Source organism: Pongo pygmaeus, chromosome 9 (genome assembly GCF_028885625.2).
Source record: "Pongo pygmaeus isolate AG05252 chromosome 9, NHGRI_mPonPyg2-v2.0_pri, whole genome shotgun sequence".
In the NCBI taxonomy this organism is placed as follows: domain Eukaryota; kingdom Metazoa; phylum Chordata; class Mammalia; order Primates; family Hominidae; genus Pongo; species Pongo pygmaeus.
The window spans coordinates 31,668,143-31,692,050 of NC_072382.2; the positions used below are offsets into that span (position 1 = coordinate 31,668,143).

Consider the following 23,908-nt stretch of genomic DNA (forward strand, 5'->3'; position numbering starts at 1 on the left):
GCATGTGAACACCCTGAAAAGAGCGTACACTTTAAGGCATTTTGCAGTATGTAAATTGCACTGCATTTGATGATAGGCAGATCAAGGTTTACATCTTCCCTCTATCACCACCATGGAACCTGGGCAACTTATTTTACTTCTCTGAACTTCAATTTCCTCTTTTGTCAAAAGAAGCTGATGATACCTCCCTGAATAATAAGTAAGGTAAAGGCAAATGGGCACATTTAGCTAACATTTGTAGGATACTTTATAAATTATGGCAATGAATACCCCAGCTCTCTTTCATTTGCCTTGTGATTTGTAAGTACTCTGACTACATGCACTGTGCTAGGTATCTTTTTTTTTGAATTGTAGTAAAATATACATAACAAAATTTACCATGTTAATCATTTTTAAGTATACTGTTCAGTGGCATTAAGTACATTCACGTTATTGTACAACCTTCACCAACATCCATCTATAGAAATGTTTTATTATCCCAACTGAAACTCTGTACCCATTAAAATATAACTTCCCGTTTTTCTCTTCCCCTAGCAACCACCATCTTCCTTTGTGTCTCTACGAATTTGACTACTCTATGTACTTCATATAAGTGGAATCTCACCATATTTGTCTTTTTGTGTCTGGCTTATTTCAGTTAGCATAAGGTCTTCAAGGTTGACCCACATTGTAGCATATGTCAGAAACTCATTTGTTTTTAAGACTGAATGATTTTAAGGTTGTATGTATACACCAAATTTGGTTTACCCATTCATCCATTGGTGGACAACTGGGTTATTTCCACCTTTTGGGTATTGTGAATAATGCTGCTATGAGCACTGGTGTGCAAATATCTGTTTAATTCCCTGCTTTCAATTCTTTTTGAGTGTATATCCAGAAATGGGATTGCTGGTCCTGTGATAATTCTAGGTTTAATTTTTTGAGGCTGGATGTCCTTTGTGTATATTATTTGCAGTAGAAGGGGTGTTGAGAGGTACCCTTGGAGATTCTCAGGTGTTTCTGCAGGACTGTCCCACCATCAATGCCCTAATGAGGTGAAGTACCTGCAAGGCAGCAGGTCTACAAGACAACACCACTTAATCATTTAGGCTCTCTGATGCCTGCCTTTCCTCCCCAATTATAGGTGACAGATTGCCAGAGCAGGGAAAAGTAATCCCAGAGACATCAGTATGCAAGCCAGAACAGGGAGCGTTATGGTTTAAAACTGTTTCTCCACTGTTTTGCTATGGATATGTGTCTGAATGAGACACATCCCACCTCCAGCCCACCCCCTCCTCTCTCTGCTGGAAGAGCGAAGGCAGGCACATTGGGGTGTGTTAACCCTTCCAGAACCAGCACCAATGACTTCCTTAAAGTGTTCCATGTTTCAGCAGCCCTGCCTCAAGTTATCTGAGAAGATGCCCTTCATTGGATGACATCAATTGTTCCATAACTGACAGACACTGAAAAGTCTCATTATCACCAATAACGGGAGCATCTCATTCATATCACACCTGTCAAGGCAGTCAGGTTGGATCGTGTATGCATCCGGCAAAAGCCACTCAGGATCACACACAAGAAGAATCATGCACTCTGGTGCGGTATCTCCCCCATCCAGCCCAGTCTCCATAGGGAAGTCACAGGAGAAGATCAGAAGTAACCACTATTGGATAAATAAACCCATTCTTTTGATGTTGCTTTTAACCTGTTGGTGATCTTCGCAGAGAGGTGAGCTTTTCAGAGAGAAAAGTGTTTGACTTTGTGGATCATGAGCAAGTGGCAGGAGGTCCCGAGACAGCCCTCTGAGCTGTGGAATTGCAGTTAGCTCTTCAATGGTCACTTGGCAGGGTCATTTTCCTGAGTGTTCCAGACAGGGCTTTCTAGGAAAATCAGTTCTGGCTGCATCATAAGGGGATGTGCTCAAAGGGAGAAGTCACTGGATATGGTGTGAATATCATGGGCTTCAGTAGCAGATAGACTGGGGTTTAGATCAACACTAATTAACTACGTCACATGGGGCAAGTTACTTAACCATTCTGTGCCTGTTTCCCCATCAATGAAATAAAGAGGATTTTTAAAAATCTGTCTTCCTTTGGTCACTTATTAGCTATGTAGGCTGAGGTAGATCAACTTTTAGTGAGCTTTAGTTTCCTTATCTGCAAAATGGGCAGGAACAATTCCTCTCTCTAAAGGTGGTTGCGAAGATGAGATAAAATGTAAATAGTACATGGTAGGTACTCAACAATTGTTAGATATTACTATTTCGAGGCTGGTACAGTGGCTCATGCCTGTAATCCCAGCACTCTGGGAGGCCGAGGCTGGGGCAGATCATGAGGTCAGCAGTTTGAGACCAGCCTGGCCAATATAGTGAAACCCCGTCTATACTAAAAATACAAAAATTAGCTGGGCATAGTGGCATGCACCTGTAGTCCCAGCTACTCGGGAGGGTGAGGCCAAAGAATTGCTTGAACCCAGGAGGCAGAGGTTGCAGTGACCTGAGATTGCGCCACTGCACTCCAGCCCGGGCGACAGAGCAAGACTCCATCTCAAAAAAAAAAAAAAAGATATTACTATTTCGAGCTACCTTTTACCCTTTTGATGGTAGATGGGGTATAAATAATTAGAATGTATGTACAGAAAATAAAGTTTAGACTCGAATAGGAAACGTCTGTGTTGAGTGTATCTGTGGACCTTTTCACTGTCGTTTCTGCCAGGTTGTTTGAGCCTGATACCACTTCTCACCTTGCCTTATAGAAGGCAGAAGTCTTTCATGATCTGATTTGTTCTCTCAGCACAATGTTGTCATCAAGCAAGATGCCCCTGGAAACAATGACCAGGGATGAAAATCATGGCACCTCAACTTCCAAGTCTTATGATTTTGAACAATTTCTAATTTTCTTTGTACTTCAGTTTTCTTTTCTTTTTCCTTTTCTTTTTTTTTTTTGAGACAGAGTCTCGCTTTGTCACCCAGGATGGAGTGCAGTGGCGCGATCTCGGCTCACTGCAAGCTCTGCCTCCCGGGTTCACGCCATTCTCCTGCCTCAGCCTCCCGAGTAGCTGGGACTACAGGCGCCCGCCACCACGCCCAGCTAATTTTTTGTATTTTTAGTAGAGACGGGGTTTCACCATGTTAGCCAGGATGGTCTCGATCTCCTGACCTTGTGATCCGCCCGCCTCAGCCTCCCAAAGTGCTGGGATTACAGGCGTGAGCCACCACACCCGGCCTTCAGTTTTCTTATCCATAAAATGGAGACAAGAATTACATCTGTCAAAGAGATCATGATTAAATTCATGTGATAGATAATACATGTAGTAAAGTGCCCAGAATGGTATGTGGCACAAAGTAAAGTGTTAAATAAATCTTAGCCATTATTATTACCCAGAAGCTTTCCTGTGCAACTGCCACAGTCAGAGGCAGAGAGGCAGCGGCACGCTGCAGCGGCTCATACTGGCTCAGGAGAGTTGATGTGTGCATCTCTTTCCAACTGTGCATTCAGTGACATCACATTTATAGCTTGAAACTGGCCACAGTGGGAATGTTTACACCATGGAAATTGGCAAACATTACAGATCAACCCTTGTCCCCATCCCCTACCCAAAGCCAATTGTTAAACATTCACCAAGATACTGCTGAGTGCAAGAGAACACACTGCACCACTGAGCCTGTTTTTCCACAGCCTCAGGTCTGGGTGAAAACAGGGGTCCCAGTCAGGTCAAAGGCTACTACCCAGTTAAACAGATGGGAAGAGGCAGATACTCCTCTTCTCCTGACCATGCAGTCTTCACCCCTGTACAATGCATTAGGTGAAATATCTGTTGTCATGGGACAATCATTCCAGACATCATTTCCAACCCTCCTACTACTTTTTGAATGCCTTCTTTAATCAGGGGTCTTTAACTGTAAGCAACAGAAACATACTCTGGCAAACATAAGCAAAATGGGAATTTAACGGCAAGAACGAAGGCACTTACAGATTTGAAAGGAAGTTTGAAGTACATAGCTTGGAATAGACAGGTCCCAGACAGCTGCAGAACTTCTGATTGCAGGCACTCCCCAACTGTCTCTCCAGCTGGAAGCAACCTTTTTTTTTTTTTTTTTTTTTTTTTTGTTGAGACAGAGTCTGACTTTGTCGCCCAGGCTGGAGTGCAGTGGCACAATCTTGGCTCACTGCAACCTCTGCCTCCTGGATTCAAGCGATTCTCTTGCCTTAGCCTCCCAAGTAGCTGAGACTACAGGCACGCACCACCATACCTGGCTAATTTTTGTATTTTTTAGTAGAGACAGGGTTTCACCATATTGGCCAGGCTGGTCTCTAACTCCTAACCTTGTGATCCGCCTGCCTCAGCCTCCCAAAGTGCTGGGATTACAGGCGTGAGTCACTGTGCCCGGCCAAGAAGCAACTTCTTAAAAGACAGAATCCAGGCCAGGCACAGTAGTTCACGCCTGTAATCCTAGCACTTCGGGCAGATCACTTGAGCCCGGGAGTTCAAGACAAGTCTGAATAACATAGCAAAACCCTGTTTCTACTTAAACTAAAATACAAAAAATTAGCTGGGCATGGTGGTGCCCATCTATATTCCTAGCTACTCAGGAGGCTGAGGTAGGAGGATCACCTAAGCTTGGAAAGCTGAGGCTGCAGCGAACCAAGATCACACCATTGCGCTCCAGCCTGGGTGATGGGAGTGAGACCCTGGCTTAAAAAAAAAAAGCAGTTGCCATATACCTGTAGGGATTTGCTACTGATTCTTTCCCGAATCAATTTCTTCACAAATTCCTCAAAAGCAAAACCACAGAAACCTGCTATTAAGGGAGATCATCCAGATAGTACCGAAAAAACAAAGCCATCATCTACGGAGTTGTTATAAACAACAATAAAAAGGAAGTACAAAAGAGGATAAAACCACCATTCTGAAATTTGTCACAATGCAGGACAGAAGGAAAAGGAAATCCAAACAAGAAAAGGCACACCAAGTCCCCACAGTATTTCTGACAGGTTTACAAAAGACTTTCCTGAGTGCTCAGCTGGTACCCAAAGAAATGTACAGGGACCTAGGAGCAAACGAATCACCCTATGATGTCATGCCAAGAGTATAGATCCCTCAGGATTCTGTGGAGCTGTCTTCAAAGCCATCATCACATTAATCACCCTGGGCAGGAACGGGAGAAACTGGAGGTGAAAAGGGCAGATTAAGTCCTTAAGTCTTTCCCCAGAGAATGCCACATGAAGATCACTCTGTGAAGCGCACGCCCATGAACTCAGTAAACTCTGGGATTATTCAAGCTAAAGGCACGCAGCTCTTCCTTTGAGGTCATTGTTTTCTGCAGTCTGATGGGCTTTGGGTTGTTGTTGTTTGTTTGTTTTCACAGATCTCTGCTGCCCTCACATTCTGTGAAACACCATGGACATGAGGGTTAGTTTCCACGATCATCTCCTTTGCAGAAATGGACCACGAAACCTTTCCCACTATGGGGACTAAGAAGGTAGAGTGAACATTTGTTGTGGTTAGGGTCACTCAGCATCTATTTCTTCAAGAACATCTGGTTTTCTTTGGAAAAATACCCAGTTGTGGTTAATGTTGTTGAGTCCTATATCTAGTTCTCCCATACATGGTTCTCTCATACATACTCATCATGACAAAGAGTGGGCATGTGATCTAAACTCAGGCCTTCGAAAGTGCTAGGATTATAGGTGTGAGCCACCATGCCCAGCCTGAAACTGCTTTTGTTAGAATGGATCATGGGAAGGAGAGTCCTTACATAATCTTCTCATGAACTGTATAGCACAGACAACGTTGGTGCCTTTAAGTGGGATTATTAAGCACAGAATGTTTTTACTACATGTATTAGTCCATTCTCACACTGCTATAAAGAACTACCTGAGACTGGGTAATTTATAAAGAAAAGAGGTTTAACTGGCTCACAGTTCCACAGGCTGTACAGGAAGCATGGCTGAGAGGTCTTGGGAAACTAACAATCATGGCAGAAGGCGAAAGGGAAGCAGGCACATCTTACCATGGCAAAACAGGAGACAGCGAAGGGTGAAGTGCTGCACACTTTTAAACAACCAGATCTGGTGAGAACTGTATCACTAGAGAGTACTAGGGGGATGGTGCTGAATCATTAGAAACCACCCCCATGACCAAATAATCTCCCACCAGGCCCCACCTCCAACACTGGGGATCACAGCTCAACATGAATTTTGGGTGGGGACAAAGAGCCAAACCATATCACCACATAACAACCTTTGAACTGGGTGGAAATGAGTAGAAAAGAAGCCACTTAATCTGTGTTTCTACTTCTTTCTTGTGTCCTAGCGGTCAATGCTAATAATTACTGAGTCTTTACTATGTGTTGGGCACTGTTGTAAGTACTTTGCTTGTGTTATTCATAAATAGGTAGGTCTTATTATTATGCCTATATTCAGATGAGGAAACTCAGGGTCAGAGAGCATAAGTAACCTACCTAAGGTCTCAGAGCCAGAAAATGGAGGAGCCAGGGTTTGAACCTAGAGAGTCCCCCTCTGTAATTCAGCCCTTACCACTATGAGATAGGGTCTCCCTAAGGGGTGAGGATTATGATATATCCATCTCCTGCCCTCTGTGCCTGGCACTTAATAGGTGCCTGCTTACCTCTGTGGCCTCGAACTATGCAATCTCCTTCTAGGGATGTACCCTTCAATCACACCAGCCTTTCATTTCTGTACAGCAAGCTCCTTCTCTCAAGCTCTCAAACACGCAATTCCTTCTGATTGAAATGCTCTCCACTCCTTCTTTTCTCCTCTACGCTGGCTGACGTCTGCTCATTGCTCTGGTCTCTGTTTAAATGCCACATCCTTCAGCCTCCAATGTGAGGTTGTCCTCTATTAACACTCTCATAGGGCCATGTATTTTCCTGTCATCCCATTTATTACAGTAATAATTTGCTTAATGTCTGTCTCCTCTACCAGACTCTACACTACAGAAGATCAGAAACCATATCACTCCAGTTAACTGACCTGTTCCTACCACCTAACACAGTGTCTGACCCAAAGTTAGCAGCCAGGAAACATTAATGCAATGAGCAGATGCTCAGTGTCTGTTTGCCAAGTAAATCGAGGCTTTAAAACAGAGGAACTAAAGATAGGGCTTAGGATGACACCTTTGTTGTTCCATGGATTTGAACCTTTACATCCTATACCCAGGAAATACTATTCAAATTACATAAGAGGCAATCAGAACTTACTGTTGGTCTTAGTGCCGGGTTACTGGTTCAAGAACTCTCTGATACTCCAGGTATTAACCTGTTAGTTGCAGGATCCTGGGATGGTAGTGGGGATTGTTCAGAAACATGGAAGAGTCACTCTGGGGCCGCAGAGTAGACATTTATCAACTGAGCTGGAAGTATTTCGATAGTCTAATAACCAACATAACTATACTCACACATGCAGCACATACTTGGGCCATGAGTAATCACTTGAAAACAGCCCAAGAGTTTCACATGGAGCACCAACTTCTGAATTGCTAAGTCCAGAGTCATTACAATAATTTTTATGGCATGAGTCATGCATCCAGGATCATAGTATCAGAAAAGACAGACACTTTATGTGGAGTTGGGTCACGAATGTTATATTGCAGGGAGACTTTGGATGGGTCCCAATTATAAACAGGTGGAGGAGAAGGGAGCCACACAGCAATGTTTTCTGGGCATCTTTTATTAGCTCAATGCCTTGAGAAGTCAAAGATGCTTAACCTGTTTTTTCATTAGCATTTTTGATTTCGCTAATAGGTCACTAGAGATAGGCTCACTAAATAATGAAATTGAATGTGCTGCCTCTGGAAGTGCAAGGTTGAGATTCATGTGTGATGGCAAAGCCTTTCTTTTTTGAAAGGTTGGCAGAATGTGCTCTTCAGCGTCAAGGGGCCAAGGATCAAGTGGTGATGGCTGGACTTCGCATGGTTGGGAGCTGTAGCACAGGCAGGATGCTGACAGCAAATGAAAAGTAATTTTCCCTGGAGTAACTTGACCTTTCTTTAATCCTAAATGTAACCTGCAGAGGCACTAGCTCTTTCGCCTGCAATGTGGCATCATTTTGCTGGCTCTGATGCTGATTGAAGGTCAATGTGAGGACTATCTGTACCAGAGGCAAAGGCTGCTTCTTTGCCACTCTACCACATGTGATTCTTTTTAATGTTCCTTCCCCTTTTCCCTTGTTCCCAATCTTTTCCTTTTGTCTTTCCTTTTAATCATTTTCCTGGCATATATCTCAAACTTGCTGGTGGCAAACAGAACAGAATTCGTTATTGACTCCCAGGTCACTTGTTTTATGGATTATTTTGGGTCAAATCCTATGAAAGTAAATGTCTCCATTGTGGGGAAATCTCTCTGAATAACCAAATAGGGCATCTAATCCTCAAGTAAGGGCCAGCTTATTGCAAGCAGGATTTGATAACAGGGTTTAGAAGGAGCTCAGGTGGACTTTGTTTCTAGCAATAAGGCAAACTACATGACCTAAAATCCTTCCCTCTGTAAAACACCTATAAATGTTTTATAAAATATAACAAACATCTTTTAAAATGCATAGCTGAGCTCATAAAAATGTAAGGAAAATCCCCAGGGGTCTAAAACAAAGAGAGAACCAAAAGCAGAGTGATAGGTGTGAATGGAAACTGGGGCTGCCCTGGTTTTGTGTATGTGTGTGTCTGGTCTTTGTAATCAGATTGGGTTTAATGCACCCCAGTGGGAGGGAAAGTTGGATCTTTCAAAGGCCCTTCATAAAGCCAGGAGTGTCAAAGGAAAACTTCATCCTTCCAGCAAAGGAAGATGTAAGAGGAGATTGCTTGTCTTAGCTTGAACTCTGGTTGGGAAAAAAATGAAAGTCTCTGGGAGGATTCCTCTGGTTGTCATATGTTTGTTATTTAAATTTACACCTTAAAATGATTAATTTAAAAGTGAGCCAGTCTGGCTTTAACCCTGGAGTGTCTGATACAAGGAAATGAAAACATCTTGGGAACGACATATGTTCAACCCAAACAAAATGAGAGTCTCACAGATAAAATCCTGCTTGAACATGAGTTTACAATCTCAAATTACAAAATAGAAAGCCTCTGTTTGTCAAGTTGCCAGATTTAGGAAAACAAAACAAAAACAAAACATAACAGGACACCTAGTTAACTTTGAGTTTCAAATAAATAATAAATAATTTTTAATACAAGTGTATTCCAGATATTACATGCATACTAAAATATGTACATACTAAAAAATTGTTCACTGGATATATGAAATTTAAAGTTGATTGGGTTTCACATATTTGGCAGTCCTAAATGTGCAAAAGTCAGGAGATGCACAAAAATCTGGGGTGTAGGATTAGAGCACCCCAGAACTTCAGATAGAGTACTCAGATTGTATACTTTTAAAAGATCAAATACAATAAAGAAAGTCTTGACTACATGAGAAAAGAAGAGAAAATATTTTTCAAATGTTTGGCAATTCTTGAAAAAGAACCAAATGGGACTTTTGAAAATATGAAAATAAAGTCATTGAATTTAAACAGACAGACAAAACAAATTCTTAGGGATGGATTAAGCAGCAATTTAGACACTATCAGAGAGAAAACTAATAGGCTAAAAGACAGCTCTGAGTACCCAGAGAGCAACACAGAAAGATGGAAAATATGTGAGAGAGGTTGGGCCTTGAAGGATAGAAAGATAACTTAACATATGCCCAATACCAGTTCTCAAAGGAGAGAATAGAAAGAATAAGAAAGAGAAAATAATTTAAGAGATGATGACTGAGAATTTTTCTAGACTGGGAAATAAAAGGGAATTCTTAGATTTAAGAAAGAGCATGTTTCTATCAGAAAAAACAACAATAACAAAATCCCAGTGAAGTCCCAGCATGGTGTCTCATGCCTGTAACACCAGCATTTTGGGAGGCTGAGGAGGGAGGATCGCTTGAGCCCAAGAGTTTGAGACCAGCTTGGGCAATGTAACAAGATGTTTTCTCCACAAAACAAACAACAAACAAATCCCCAACCATATATAAACACATGATAATGAAATTACAGGACACTAAAGACAAAGAAAAAAACTTAAACAAAATTATTAAAGACTAATATTGGCCGGGCACGGTGGCTCACGCCTATAATCTCAGCACTTTGGGAGGCTGAGACGGGCGGATCACGAGGTCAGGAGATCGAGACCATCCTGGCCAACACGGTGAAACCCCATCTCTACTAAAAATACAAAAACATTAGCCGGGGGTGGTGGCAGGTGCCTGTAATCCCAGCTACTTGGGAGGCTGAGGCAAGAGAATGGCGTGAACCTGGGAGGTGGAGCTTGCAGTGAGCCGAGATCGCGCCACTGCACTCCAGCCTGGGCGACAGAGTGAGACTGTCTTAAAAAAAAAAAAAAAAAAAAAAAAAAAAAAAAGAAAAGACTAATAGACTAATATTAAAAAGAAGAGTAAAAAAGAAAAAGATGAGGAAGAAAAGTACAGCTCACTCTTTGGCACTAGACAGACCTACCTTCAAGCCACAGCCCCATGTCTTCTAGACATGTGGGCAGTTTACTTAATCCCTTTAAGCCTTAGTGTCCATATCTGTAACAGAAATATTTGGTGTATAACTATCATTGCTTATCCTAACAATCCTGCAAAATGCCTAACACAAAGCCTAGTTTGTTTGTATGTATTCAGCAAAAAGTAGGTATTGATGTTATTGACAGAACTAATTTCCCTGTGATATTAATTCCTACCGTACTCTCCCTATGCAGCCAATCTCAGGGTGATTACTGTTTAAGTGGATGTCCTATTGCAGAAATTACATAGTATTCCCGCTGGAAAAGTTTAAACCACTACCACAGGGCTCCCTCAACCCTCTAAGACAAGCTATAGAGATCATGCCTCACCACAGTCAGCAGAACATCTTTAGGTTGTTCAGAAAACTACTATGAAAATTCCTCTTTGTACCCTCCTTTTCTTCAAACCTTTCCTAAAATTCAGAGATAAACACAGGCCAACTTGTAAGCCTTTCTTGAATTCCCTCCAGATGAGCATCTGAAGTCCTGTCATATGGTTCCATAGCACTTTTCTCTGCCATAGATTGCATTTTTTCACGTTTAGCTCCTGCTAGATAATTTTCCACCTTCTGCTGTTAGACTCCAAGCTTCATGGAGGCAGGTTCTTACCTATCTTGCTTACCACTGAATCCACAGTGCCTAGTACATGGCTTGCGGCTTTTTAGGAGGAACCTAAAAAGTGTTTGAATCTGCAGGTATGGAAAAGAAACTGGAAGTCAGGAATGGAATTCATTTGCGTAGTTGCTGTACATAAAAACATGGCATTTTTCTAGAGTCGAAAGGGACTGCAGAGACTATGTAGTCTTTCCATTGCTTTTCCAGTGAAGGAAATAAGGAGTTCATCAATTTGTCTTACAGTCCAGGGCTATTAAATAGTAAAAATCAGGCTCAAATGCAGTTCCGCCAGTTCCCAAACAGTATTGCTTCACTTTTGTCATGTTGCCTCCCTGACCATGGCTGTGTAAGTGAAAGAAGCCAGGCACAAAAGGACAAATAGTGTGTGATTCTACTTATATGAAATATAGAATAGGCAATGTTATAATACAGAGACAGAAAGTAGATTAGAGGTTATCGGAGGCTAGAGGAAGGGAGGAATGGGAGTTATTGCTTAATGATTACAGAGGCTTTTTGGCAGGGGGTCAGGGGATTGATGAAAAAGTTTCAGAAATAGACAATGGTGTGGTTGCACAAAACAGTGAATATATGTAATGACATTAAAAGTGCTCTTAAAAATGATCAAAATGGAGCTGGGAACTGTGGCTTACTCCTGTAATCTCAGCACTTTGGGAGGCCGAGGCGGGCAGATCACTTGAGGCCAAGAGTTCAAGACCAGCCTGGCCAACATGGTGAAACCCAGTCTGTACAAAAAAATACAAAAATTTGCTGGGCATGGTGGTGCACGCCTGTAATCCTAGCTGCTCAGGAGGCTGAGGCAGGACAATCATTTGAACCTGGGAGGCAGAGGTTGCAGTGAGCCGAGATCGCGCCACTGTACTCCAGCCTGGGTGACAGAGCGAGACTCTGTCTCAAAAAAAAAAAAAAAAAAAAAAAAAATTCATGTTATGTATATTTTACCACAATGAAGAAAAAAACAGGTCATGACTAATCATTCCCCAGTCACTTTGCCTTTCCAGGCCAGTTGTGAGGTGAGGACAAAGTCTTTACTGAACATCAAAAGGAAAAAAATCACTATGAGGAAGGTGTAAAGAGGCAAAGACAAATGCATAGTGTAGGGCTATCTAATTAAAAGTGATACCTCTCTATTTTTTAACCCACAATTTCTCAGCAAAGTAAAATCTGTGACTTGGTACTGGAAAAATGCCAGTTCTACATCATTTTTCTGCATATGGTGTAAAATAACTGATAAAACCATAAAAGACACCATATGGCACAGATGAAAGAGAAAAAAAGGAGTTCTTTTTTGTTGTTGTTACTCAATGAACAATTAGTTCTCTGTTATTAAAAAAAAACAAAACTAAGGTGCCATTAGGAGAAAAATTTCCAAAGTGTCAAGAAGACATATTCAAAATGGAAAGAAAGTTGGAAAGATAAATACAACGAGCATTCCTTTAGCTATATTTAGTGGAGTCCTACAGAGAAAAAAATTCCAGTTAGGCAGCGTTAAGACATAGTTTATTAATGCAGTTTCCCCCACAGCAGGACACAGAAAGGGAAACTGGTAAAACAGTCACATTAAAAAATTATGACTCCTACATCTGATCTTTATGAATACACAGAAGAGAAACTGTCCTCTTGAGTCATCCTTGGGCCATATTGAGACAGAGATGCAAAAGATTATTATTATTATTTTTGCTTCAAAGCACTATTTGCTCACGCATGGTTTGAACAGACTGAAAGTCACCTCCCATATTTAGGGAATTTTTCAAGTATTTATAGAAAGACCCTATGTGAGATTTTGAGCAGTTCTCCCAATGACATTTTGAAATAAAGCACTACAGTCTTTAGTTTTTAAAGAATGTACAAAATTGAAGTCTGTTTGTATTGCCTTTGGGGAAATAATGTAGTAGGTAGTAATCTGGTTATAAATGGAATTTCCCTAGAATCTTAGAGCTGAAAGGGAGCTTACTGATGATCTAATCCAGTGTTTTGCATAGTGCAGCCTGTGCCCCACCGATGAGTTACAAAATCAATTTAGAGGGCCACAGTTAGCGTTAGGAAATAAAGGAGGAGAAGGAATAGAATAACATTGAATGAAAAAGAAAAAGTATGTTATACATACTGTTTTGTGAAATTTTTGTTTCAGTGGTATGGGTGTCTCTCTGTCTAACCGAGGTCACAATATAAAATATGTGTGTCTTACTGTGAGTTCTGGTCCAAATATTGGAAATTATCAGCCTAATCAAATATCTTCCCATTGCAGGCAAGATAACTGAAGCCAGAGGGAGAAATGGCTTTCTCAAATCAGACAGTGTATCAGAAGTAGCCCAGGTCTCCTGTCTCTCAGTATCCTTTCCATTAGACTCTAATGCCTAAAATATGCTTGAAGGCGGATGTCAACCCTTGTCCTTTGATTTCCATACCACCTTGGCAGCTGACGTTCTATTCTCTTTTGGAACATTTCCTATGCTCTGAATTCCCTTTTCTCCATTTCTAGCACTCCCACGGCCCTTCTACCACTTGGGATCAGTGATTTTGTGTGATGCGGGCTGGCGTGCGCAGGGGCAAAATATCAGCGCTTAGGCTTGCATGATCCATGACTCATGGATAGCTCACGGTAGCTCAGAAGATTTGGAGTTCCACAGCTCACTTCTCCCTGGAGCTGATGGGCCACATGAGGAATAGAATTACAGCCTCCTTGTGAAAAAGAGGGAAGGACATATGACCACTCACTTAGAGGGCATGCTCAGAAACAAGACAGCTAGCTGACAGCTGTGGGCTCTGGGTAATTCCTGCCAGACTCAAGCACTCTAGCTGGTTTTCCTGGGTCAAAACAGAAGCATGTAGATTGTGTTCTATAACTGCAGAGATAGAACGGGATCATGAAAGAGGATCATGTCTGGAACTTAAGGTGCCTCTGTTTTTGAGTTAGAGGAGAAATGTTCTACCTCACCAATAAACTCTTATATTGCATTTGCTGTGTGCCAGGCACTATTCTGACAATATTATAAATATTTACTCATTTAATCCACATAATCAACCTCAAGGTCTTAGAGGACTCTCCTAGCTGCAATTGTAGGCAGAAGGTTGAGAAGCGTTGAGATGTGTTAAATTAATTTGTTTTTCTTTCTGATTCGAAGACAGGAGGGTGAGTACACTTAATAGAGTTTAGAACTATGTCACTGACAAAGCGAATTAATCAAAAGTCAAATCCAGGGAGAAAAGGTCAACTGCCTACTGTCTCTTGGCAGAAGGAATAGGGAAGAGGGTTGTTCTTGCAAAGATTCATCACTTCTTGAAACTTTCCAGAAGTGGTGACGGATTTGCAATAATCCATCTGCGTTTTTTTTTTTTTGTTTTTTGTTTTTTTTTTTAAGTTTAAGCCACCCTCATATATTTGTAGTATAGCTGCCTTGGTGCCGAAGTCCGCTTGGGTCCTGAAATCACCCATTCAAACCCATGTGGACCTGTGCCCTTGGCCTTATGAACCCGTGCCTTGCATAGTGCTAGAAGAGGGTCCTTAGTAAACAATTTGTTGAATCAATTTACTATCACATGTTTAAAACTGATACTGACCTTGGAAACAGCCAGATTTGGCTTTGATGATGGAAATTACTGAATGTAAGAAGGGCAAAAGTTTTTTTTTTGTTTTTTTTTTTTAAGAGGAATAAGAAGTGAGGTTTTTGTTTTTGTTTTTGGAAGCACCTGTATGTGCTTGTATGCTTTATATGTTAACATTTAAATCCCACAATATTCTGATCGAATCTGCATTTCACAGATGAGGGAACTAAGTTAAATGACTTGCTGAAGGTAGGTAAGGAACAGAATTCAGAATATTGTCTGCCTGTAGAACCCATTACTCTTTCCAAATCATGCTGTGGTCTGAAAGTTTTTTTTTTTCTGTTGTCGTTGTTGTTGTTGTTCATTTGAGAAATGATTTGTCCCTAGCAGCATTCACTGACCATGGCAAAACTTTAATTGATCTTTCCATGCCACAGCCTACCTATTATCTATGAGGAACAGCAACAGTTAAAACCCATTCTGTAATTAAGTCTTGGTTCCATTAACAACTCCACCATGTAATTAAACTTATTTCTCGAACAAGCAGACACGGTTCACTAAAGAATCTGAGAAAAGCCATTTAAATTATGCTTAGTGTTTTGCTCTGGGTTAACCACGATCAAGTCTGGGCTTGGAACTGAAGTTTAGAAAGAATGTAGAGAATGCTGCTGGCCCAGAACTCACCAGTGCTGAATCTTCGTGGGATCCAGGATGTATTTCCTGTGCAATCTGTGAAACTTCTAACTTATTACTGCTCATTGTTTTCCTCCATGAATATGTTGGGTAAAAATGTAGGTTGCTGAATACTTGTCCTGTTCTTGGAACAGCCTCCATTAACTAAAGCAGCAAATCTAATAGTGAAATAATCACCAGAAATGGAAAATGTTTCTTTCTGAAAGGTGTAATTATGAGAGGTATCCCATTAACAATGTCTTGAAAAAAGATAAATTTCCCATTATCAGTACATTCTACGGCTGTACTGTGCAAACACTTGACTTACACCACAGATAGTTTATGGACTATTTTTTTTTAAGGCTGAGGTAAGATTTGGCTTAGCAAAAGGCACTGAAAACATAAGGATGACATTAAATAGTTAAATTACACAGTACGTTGTAATGCAGAGTGAGAAGGGGAACCCCCAGAGATTTAATAGCTTCCTGAGTCTATAAAACCCTAGGTTTACAAATGCAAGTCAAATAAAAAACTATTAAAGTTGCAACCAAAAGTTGATTTGAGTTAAAGGTCATTAAATAAAAAGAAGGTAACAGGCAAGATCACTTGGGCCCAGATACCAAAGAAAATGCCAAAATAAAACATCAAGGGCTGTAAAATAAAAATCAAGCTCTTCCTCTTGAGATAAAAATCCAAAAATAATTTGTTTGAAGTCCTAGAAAGCGTCCAAATGTCATACACAAAGTACTGTACGCCTCCATGGTCTCACACTGGCTGCTCTGAGGGGACCATGCACTTAGTACTCAGAAAACAGTACAACCTCTTCAGAGAACTGGATGAGTCCAGATGTTGGAGATTATGATGTTCTGAATCCATTGGAATTTACGCCAGGAGATTTAAGAGAAGAATTAATTTATGACTTTCTCTACCCGCTCCCAATGTGGGCTCAGCTTATCATCTGTACACATTGCGATGCATTGTAATTACAACGTTGAAAATAATTTGCAACATGTGATCACTGTAGTTAAGTTTAAAAAGGGGGTGTTTGTCATATTTTAGTCCCCACATCTGGTTCTATCATATTTGCCAAATGATTAATATAGGAATATATTACAGTGAAATCCTTTCATATCAAAGTTTTATTTGCCAGGAAATAGAACACTTTCCTCCCATCTCTCTCCCCATCTCCCCCCACATTCTAGACTAAACTCAAATTTCCAGCACCAAGGTTCATCTGAGTAAGGACAGGGAGTCTGCTCTTATCTTTGTTCAACTCTGTAAGTTCCGTAGTCATAACTGGAATGGATATGCATCCTTTGTTTTAAAAGCACATCCACAAGAAAGAAAACCTAAATCTTATTCTGAAAGCAGATGGGGCATCAGAAACATCAAACAAGTTAAAACCACAGGAATTAAATTATAAATTTTAAACTCCCTTTTATTGAAATATAAGTTTGTTTAGTATATTTACACCACACTTTATGCACATATATACAGAGAAGGTAAATTCTGTAAAATAAAAAAGTTTTTCTTAATAAAAAATTAAAATCAAAACAAAATAAAGTGCATAAAACTGATTTTTTTTTTCCTTCTGGTGAACATCATCATTGTCAAAATTTTGGTCGGTTGCGAGAGGGAGGAAGAAATACATTATTTGACTTAGTGCATACAGCTGGCCCTGAATTTGTAGACTTCAGGCCAAAATGACAAGAGGTCAGGAATGAGTCAGGCAAATTGTCAAGGTCTGCAGGGCTCCCCAGAGTCTGGAGGTCCTGCTCTCTTTGTCCTATCAGGAGCCGTCCCCCTGCTTGGAACAGTGATCTCACCATCGCGGCGCTGGAACAAAGGGAGAACACAGGAAGGGGGCTCCACCAGCCAATGTCACAGCCCTGCTCCGGGGCCACCAGCGCTGTGTTTGGTAGAAAATTGCAGAATTAGCTCAACGGCTCAAACGCAAGTTTTCCTTTTTCGGAAAGGGAATGAGGGGGGCCCAAGAATGGGGTGCATCTCCCACAGGGACGGCCACTCGGGGGCCAAACCCCAGTAGCCAGTTTCTTCGGATCCAATCCCCATGCTGGCACAGTAAAGAATCCTTTTATAAGCTGGGTGGAGAGAATGTTACACTTCTCGCCTCGGTGAGTTCGTCCTCCCAGAACTTTGAAAGGAAACAGCGTGGGACTGAAAGAAAGGGGCAGGTGGGTGAAGAGCTGAAGTTTTCAGACACCTTTGCGGGTGGGCGTTGGCCGGCTGGTCCCCGACAGTGGCAGAGGCGACGGCCCTTCCCCCCATCATCCATACCCCAGCCCCAGGTCTCTCTCTTTTCCTCCCGGTGACACTAAGTCCCAGACCGGCGGCCGTACTTGGCCTTACAGTGCAAAATGTGCTTGGCGAGGAAGTCGAGGCGGCGCTGTAGCAGCTGAGCGTGGGGGTCGGCAAGGGCGGCCAGCTCGGGGAAGCGAGGCTCGTGGCGCCGGTAGAGGCGCAGCAGCCGGGCCGCGGCGTCCTGTCCGCGGTGCAGCTCCAGGACGCGCCGCGCTGTCCGCTCGCGGAACACGCACACTGACTGCAACAGCGGCTCGTTATACTTGTCCCACATGCCTGCCACCCGGTAGCCGTGCACCAAGCCCGCCTCATTGTCCAGAAAGACCAGCGCCCCGCCTGGACCGCGGTGCAGGTTGCTGGTGGCACGCTGCATAACGCGCGGGTCCCACTGCAGGCTGAAGAGGTTGCTCACGAGCCGGTCGAAGTTGGCCGTCAGGTAGTCGAAGAGGATTAAGTCGGTCCATTGTACTAGGTCCACCAGCTCCGCCTGGCTGAGGTTGGCCAGCTCACCCCCGGCATCCCGGAGGGGGCGCAGACGGCCGTCCTCCGAGCGCCAGGGCGCGGGCACCACCACATCCGTGAGGTTGGGCAGCCAGCGTGTCAGGCTCACCACGCTGCCCTCGGTCCAGTGCGCAGCGCGCAGCTCCTCCTGCACCTGCGCCCACTGCGCGCCCCGAGCCTCCACCCGAGCCAGTGCCAGCGGCGGCACGTGGCGCTGGAGACCCAGCAGGCGCGCCAGGTAGTAGGACAGGGCCTCGCCCTGAATCTGCTCCGGGTTGATGCCGTAGCGCACGCAGGCGCGGGTGCCGTCGGCAAAACGGGCCAGTCGGTTGGAGCTGCGCCCGCAACCCCCGCGCTCCAGGGCCACCACCCGGGCGCCGCGAGCCGCCTCCAGCCACGCCGCCGCCTGGGCCTCCGAAAAGCCCCGGGGCACCTGCTCCTCCAGGCCGCGGCTCCAGAACACGCCCCCGTGCACCGCGGCGCTCTCCTCCTGCCGGGGCTGCCTGGCTGGCACGTGCCACCTGCGCTCGCTCGGGGACTGCCGGGGCGGGCCGTCCGCGCCGGCCGCCAGGGTGAGCAGCGCCCGGAAAGTTTTCAGGGAGCCGCCGCGGGCGTCCCACGCCAGGGGCGGGGGCAGAGGGAAGCGAGGCGCGGGCGCGGGGCCGCCGCTCCGGGCCGGGCGCCGTGGGAGTCGGTCTTCCGGCGGCCGGGAGGCGGGCAGCTCGGTCCGCGGCGGCAGGAGCCCTCCCCACAGCGCCAGCAGCGAGCCCAGCGCCAGCAGCCAGAGCCCCGCGGTGGCGGCGGCGCCCCGCATCCTCCTGCCCATGCTCCCGCGGCTGTGCCGGTGCGCCGCCGCCGCTTCAAGCCGAGCCCAGGCACCCGGGTCCCGGCGGCGAGGCGGGCCCGGCAGTTTGTGTGCTCCGGAGCTTCGGGCGCTTCGGCCCCATCGCGGCCGCGGGGCGCTGCGGGGCTCTGTCCGGCGCTCCGCCCGGCGCTGGGAACTCGAGTCCCCGCCGCTTCCCAGCTGCTTTTGTATTTCGCTGTGAGACCCTCCGGTGGGCGCGATTCACAGGCGCCCGGACCACGTGGGAGCGAGGGGGATCCCCCTCCCCCTCCTCCGCTCCCCGCCCCCCACTCCCCCGCCCCCTTCCTCTCCTCTTCCACTTAAAGCGGCGATGGCTCCTTCCGCGAGGGAGAGGCGGCCCCACACTCGGTCCGGGACTTAGGGGCCTGGAAGAAGCCGGACTGGCTGCCGCGCCGGGGCGTAGGAGGGGGTGGCGCAGAGCCGGAGTCTGGGGCCTGGCGGAAGGGACGCGCCCTGGGCCCTCGCGGGGGTGTCGTGGTCGCCAGGTCCCTTCGCCTAGGCAGCGCGGGTCTCCTGCAAACTTCAGACAGATTTCCACCTCTCTCCGAGCTCCGCCAGGCTAGGATCAGGCAGGGTCCCTTTGCTTTCTCAGTTTCTGTCTGGGTGATTCACGCTGCTTTATGTAAATCCCTGGGAATGTCTCCGAGCCACAGAGGATGTGATTCCAGCGGAAAGAGGAACCCGCTGTAGCCAACAACTTTGAACCGACACTCCCTTTTCTGAGCACGCACACCAGCACCAATCAGTATTGGCCGCTCTGCCTTTCCCAAGGGACTCCCAGGGAATGAAGCCTCGCTGTGCACGTGCCCCTTGAACACCTAGGCCATCTCTCATTCATTCGTGCATCCATTCAACACAGCGACTGCCCCTCGGTTCTGGTTCTGCTCACCAGAAGCAAAATCCACAGATCCGGGTCCCAGTGCTGCTGGAGTTTACATTCCAGTGGGACTCTCAGGTTGCTAAGAGAGATTACAGCCATCCAACCTCGTGTTGGGGAGAGGGGAATCAGGGACGACTTTTCGAAAGAAATGATACCGTTTTGTCCATGAGGAAACTGAGGCACAGAGAAGGGATGGGTGTTGCTCAGGATTGCACAATTAGCAAGTGGCGAAGCTAAAAGTCAAACTCAGGTCTCCTGGCGGCATGCACTTGATTTTCCCTCCATTAAGAAAGATCAGTATTTTTTTTTAATCAAGTCAGCATTCTCAAGTTTGAAATTCACTGTCATTTGACCACTTTGTTCCCCAAATGTGATTTTTCAATTAAAAGCATTTTTCAAATGAAAAGGAAAAAAACCTCAATCCCATACTGCATTTGATTTACTGCTTTTATGATTTAAGGGAAAAAGAAATGGTGGTGATGGTGGGGGAGGGAGGTGGTGAAGGAGCAAACAAAACAAAATGAACAACCTCTTCACTCCACCACATCTTCCATCCACCTCTGGGTTACATTTACTAGGAAAACTCTTGGATGCCAGTCGGCCCTCCCTTACCTCTCTGTATCAGGATGAGTCCCAGATCCACACTGAGATTCCCAGGGTAGACACAAGATCAGGGGCATGGTGGAATCCACCTCTCAAGGCCCAGAGTTTGAAATCTGTTTCCTTACTTGGTGTGTATCTTTTCTCTCCTTTCGTCTTCCCATCAGGTGCACATGGGGGTTTTCAACTGGACTACCTCATCAGCTGGCAGTGATTACGTTTTATTCTCCAAAGAAAAACGTTCTAGGGTGATAGAGCGTTCTGGGGTGATAAAGCAGACACTCTTATGTTTATGGCTGAGCAGAGGCATCAAAAAACAACATTTGGAATATTCCAGCACTGACCCCAGGATACAGTCAAGTGTTTTCACTGGTGTGGTTAAGTACATATTGGCTGAACTGTTGAATCTGTTCCCAACGACATGGTGGCTATATCATGCCATTTTATAACTCTTATCTGGTAATGAGATTACTATGGCTCCCATATGGTTACATCAAAATATATTAATCCATTCAAAGGTCTTATTTTTTTGCCCTATGTAAGCCCCTCCTCATCTTTCCCTAGCAGGCAGGGACTATGTCTTATTAACTTTTTATTTCTTATACCACCTAACATAGTATATTACACTAAATAAGCACTCAATAAATTTAATTTTTTTCTCTTTTGGTTTAACTTCTACTGGGATATATATATGTATTTATTTGAAAGGCAGCCTCTTTCAGCGTGGGCAAACTATAAGCAAGATCGCCACCTAGTGGGCATAAGTAGAGTATCATCTAATTGGAGAAAAGTATACATTTTTAACTGGATGATTAATTGTTGAAGTTAAACTCGGAAGACTATTAAATGTCTACTGTGTACCAAGCTATGTCCTAGGAGATATGGAGAAATCCAAAGTAGTTGGGGTCTCTGTCTTTTTGGCTGCTAACAAAAGCTGTAAGTAACTACCATTGTAAACTTCCTGGGGAGTCTGTCTTGTCCATTGTTTTATGGCTGCCTGGGCACAATGCCTGGCACTTAGTGTGTGTTCAACAACAATTTGCTAAATACATCGTTAGAATGCTAATGAGATGGAGCTCTGCAAGTAGCATGTATCAAGTTTTTTTTTTTTATTAAACACCTTACTACTAAATAATGCAAAACAATTTTGTCCAACGGTTGTGAGTTATTGTTCAGCTGATTAAAGAATACAAAATAAGAACTTCCACTAATTTTAAAAAGAGAAAATATTGGTGAGGGTTTTGCATAATAGATGTGAGGGGAAGCACATGATTTTAATTCTGGGAGGGCTGGCTTCAAATCCAGAGACTAGAAATCCTGGAATCTCCTAACCGTATTGCTGGTACTGATGAAAAAAACCCAGACTTAAATAGATTGACTAAGATTGTACACCTCATAAGATGGACTAATTTTATCATTGAGCAGCCCTTTGCCTATAGCCATAGGACTGAATGCATCATGTACCAGAACAGGATGTATTAATTGAAACTTTAACAAATTAATTGAAATGCAGAAATACAGAAAACCAAAGGAACAAACACTGCCCCTTCCTCAAAGTGGAATGCAGTTTTGGAATGGTATTTGATTATTTGAGACAGGGTTTAAAAACATGCCTCTGTTTAGCTGTTAGATGAAAATACTCCCATTCTCCTTTATTTTCTGGACTGAGGACACTCCCCTGCCACCTGTGGCCAAACCACTTTGGCTCTATGGGGTAGCATAGTTAATCACCATGTGTAACCTCAGTCCCTTCTGCCCTCTGGCAGTTGCTTGGGGATGAGAAATCCATTTGCACCTTTATGACTTTCTTAATACTCCTTAGAATTTATCCCTGAGCCTGAACTTCCAATATCTTCAAACTTTTCCACAGTCCTGTTTGAAGAATCATTTGGTTCATGTAATGGTGCCTCCTGGGGGAAAGAGAGGAGGTGGAGTTGAGGGTTGGAAGCAGGGGAGGAGGCTTGGAATTGGAATATTTTCCAAGTCTGGCATTAGTACTTTCTGGCTTGTTCCTTGGGCTAGTTATTTACTTTCTATGAGTTTCAGTTTCAGAACCTGAGAAATAAGTTAATAAATCCTTCCCAACTCACAGGGTTGTCATGCAGCTCAAGTGAAATATTAATAATAACCACAGCATCAGTGGCAGCAAACACTTATTGAGCTCTTATTATGGGCTTGGTGTGGAGCTTCCTTCACACCTGCATCAGGGAACGTTTGTTGTCTTCTTTTCATCCTCCACCTTCCCTTCCTCCTTTTTGGCAGGTCTCCACCTTCATCCTCTGTGCCTTTAACCTTTAAGGGATGCTGAATCCTGATTGGGCTAAACCAGTCATGGTGCTTTCAATTCCTTGCAGTGACTGGATAAGGCTTAGGCATGTGAGACCATTCTGGCTGGTGAACGTTACGGGGGAAGCCCAGTGGAAGGTTTCTGAAAAAGATGTCTGTACTCTTACAGAGACACAAGAAAGATACGGCACCTTTTCTGCATGCTTCAGGCTGGATGGGAGGCCTGGAACTGAGGAAGTCATGTTAATGCAAGGGGAACTACGTTCACACAATCAGGAAGGCAGAGTAGAAGATGGAAGGAACCTGGATCCTTGCTGATGTCACCAAGCCCCCAAGTTAATCAACTCTGGAAATGTCCTTCCTCTAGACTTCCTGTGGTTCAAGCTACTCTGAGTTGGGGTTTCTGTTGTTTGCAGCCCCAAATCTCCTGAATGACATACCTTTCACATCAGAGCTTACAAACTAAAGAAGGAGGCTGACTTATAAACAAACATCTCTTCCATCACAACTGGGCTACTGGGAAAGTAGTGTGGTTTAATGTTTCGGAACATGTGCTCTGCAGCCAGGCTGAGTCTTGCATTTATGAGCTGTACCATCTTGGGAAAATCACTTAGCCTCTCTGGACCTCTTAACTCATCCATAGAATGGAGATGGTAACTGTACCTGCCTCATTATCGTATGGATGAGATGTACCTTAAGCACTTAGAAAGGACTCAATAAATATCAATTGCTGTAGCTATTATGGAAATAGAAAGCACACGCAGGAGCATAGAATAGGGAGTGACTGATTCTGCCAGGGAAGTCTAGGAAGGCTTCACCGAGGAGGCAGGTGTTAAGATGAGTCTTGAAGGGGAAGTGGAGGTTTACAGGTGGGGTGGGAGATTCAGCCAAGTAGAGGGAACAGTGTGTGAGCTCAACAGCCATGTGCCTGCAGGCAGATTACCACATCTTTCAGGAGCTCAATTTCTTTGTCCTTGAAAACCCGTGAGTGTGTTGGATTAGCTTAATCCTCTTTTGGCAAAAGACATAAATCTCAGGCCCTCTCCCTAGATTGAGAGGCACCTCATTAG

The 23,908-nt window shown here is 44.2% G+C and overlaps 1 protein-coding gene across 1 annotated transcript; it reads right to left on the reverse strand.

Moving 5' to 3' along the window:
* Positions 1 to 16,799: 16,799 nt before the first annotated feature.
* FJX1 (four-jointed box kinase 1) lies at positions 16,800 to 19,726 on the reverse strand. The gene has a single exon (XM_054441274.2). The coding sequence runs from the start codon at positions 19,031 to 19,033 to the stop codon at positions 17,720 to 17,722; it is 1,314 nt and encodes a 437-aa protein (XP_054297249.2). The 5' UTR covers positions 19,034 to 19,726; the 3' UTR covers positions 16,800 to 17,719.
* Between the last annotated feature and the right edge of the window lie 4,182 nt (positions 19,727 to 23,908).

Bases quoted from the DNA above. Each gene is read 5' to 3' on its own strand.
- FJX1 (XM_054441274.2), bottom strand. From the start codon at position 19,033: ATGGGCAGGAGGATGCGGGGCGCCGCCGCCACCGCGGGGCTCTGGCTG.